General features: G+C 54.2%; 2 protein-coding genes across 2 annotated transcripts; both read left to right on the top strand.

Annotated features, from left to right (window-relative positions):
• Positions 1-52: 52 nt before the first annotated feature.
• Positions 53-394, top strand: DICSQDRAFT_44888 (uncharacterized protein; the record flags this gene model as incomplete). The annotated part of the gene is made up of 1 exon (XM_007365759.1): positions 53-394. A coding segment is annotated over one exon (342 nt), but the record flags the coding sequence as incomplete, so codon positions are not given.
• Positions 395-418: 24 nt separating this feature from the next.
• Positions 419-628, top strand: DICSQDRAFT_28419 (uncharacterized protein; the record flags this gene model as incomplete). The annotated part of the gene is made up of 1 exon (XM_007365758.1): positions 419-628. A coding segment is annotated over one exon (210 nt), but the record flags the coding sequence as incomplete, so codon positions are not given.
• Between the last annotated feature and the right edge of the window lie 614 nt (positions 629-1,242).

The following is a 1,242-nucleotide window of genomic DNA, read 5'->3' as shown; positions in this document are numbered from 1 at the left end:
CAAAGACTGCACCGAAATGCGCTACGAGACGCGCGGCAACAAACGCGTCGCGCGACGGACGTTCCAGACACATCCGTTAGGCCCTCAACTTCAGGCCCTCTACCGGTCGCGTCAGTGTGCCAAACGTATGCACCATCGCGAGGGACTGATGGCGCGCCTGTTGGAAATGGCCAATGCCCAGAAGATGGTCGAGGTCGCTGAGGACGTATTCTTTGCTGAGGACTATCTGAGACTGGTCGACGCTGGGACTTTTCTGGAAGATGACCTGGTTTTGATGCTCTCTCTTGACGGCGCGCAGCTCTATGAATCCAAACAGTCTGACTGCTGGATATACATCTGGGTTCTCTTCGATTTGGCGCCCGACGTTCGGTACAAGAAGCGGTACGTGCTTCCGGGTGCGTTCATTCTGGGCCCTAAGAAACCCAAAAATATCGATTCTTTCCTCTTCCCTGGGCTATACCACGTTGCTGCTCTTCAGAATAACCCTCTGAAAATCTGGGACTCCTATCGCCAACGGTTCATGCACTCACGCCCCATCATACTCTTTGCTACAGGCGACACACCAGCTATGGCATACATGAACGGACTTGTGGGGCACTCTGGGGCGCATGGCTGTCGGCTGTTCTGTCCTCTGAAGGGACGTCGCAAACCTGGGGGGGGCGGCCACTACTTGTCACAGTTTTCTCGTGCCACGTGACCTGGGGGTCATGTGTACTGAGACAGACGCTCACCTTGACCGCGGACAACTCGTATCGGAAAGTGGAGGGGCCAGGATCGAACCCCAGACCTCGTGATGGCCAGGAGCGCCCATCCTCACTCACAGACAGGTGACTGATGTGACAGCAGGAGCGCTTACTCATTGGGAGGGGTCCAGACTCGGCACGACTCAGGTATTAGTCGTAAGGTCACCATGAGGCAGGTCAGAGGGTAGGACATGAGGCAGAGAACTCTGACCAAACAATGGTCAATAGGTACCTGGTCTGTGCACCATTGTATTAGTATATATAGTAGGGAGTCTGAGGCAGGGAACCTCAGACTTGATCTTCTCGTCGATTCCCCATCTCCTCTGTAGGTAGCTAGCAGCCCTACCTCCCTCACTACCCCTTCTAGTCTAGGGAATACATCTCTTCACATCTCTTGCTGTGTCACCTCTGGTTGCTTCGCTTCTCAGCACCAACCTCTGCATCAGTAAGCTTTGTCCTTGTTTGTTTTGGTGGCACAGCTCGTTGGCTGTGACATTAG

Source organism: Dichomitus squalens, assembly GCF_000275845.1.
Source record: "Dichomitus squalens LYAD-421 SS1 unplaced genomic scaffold DICSQscaffold_14, whole genome shotgun sequence".
NCBI classification, from domain to species: domain Eukaryota; kingdom Fungi; phylum Basidiomycota; class Agaricomycetes; order Polyporales; family Polyporaceae; genus Dichomitus; species Dichomitus squalens.
Note: the sequence above shows the minus strand (reverse complement) of the source record. Positions and strands in the feature narration are given on the sequence as shown.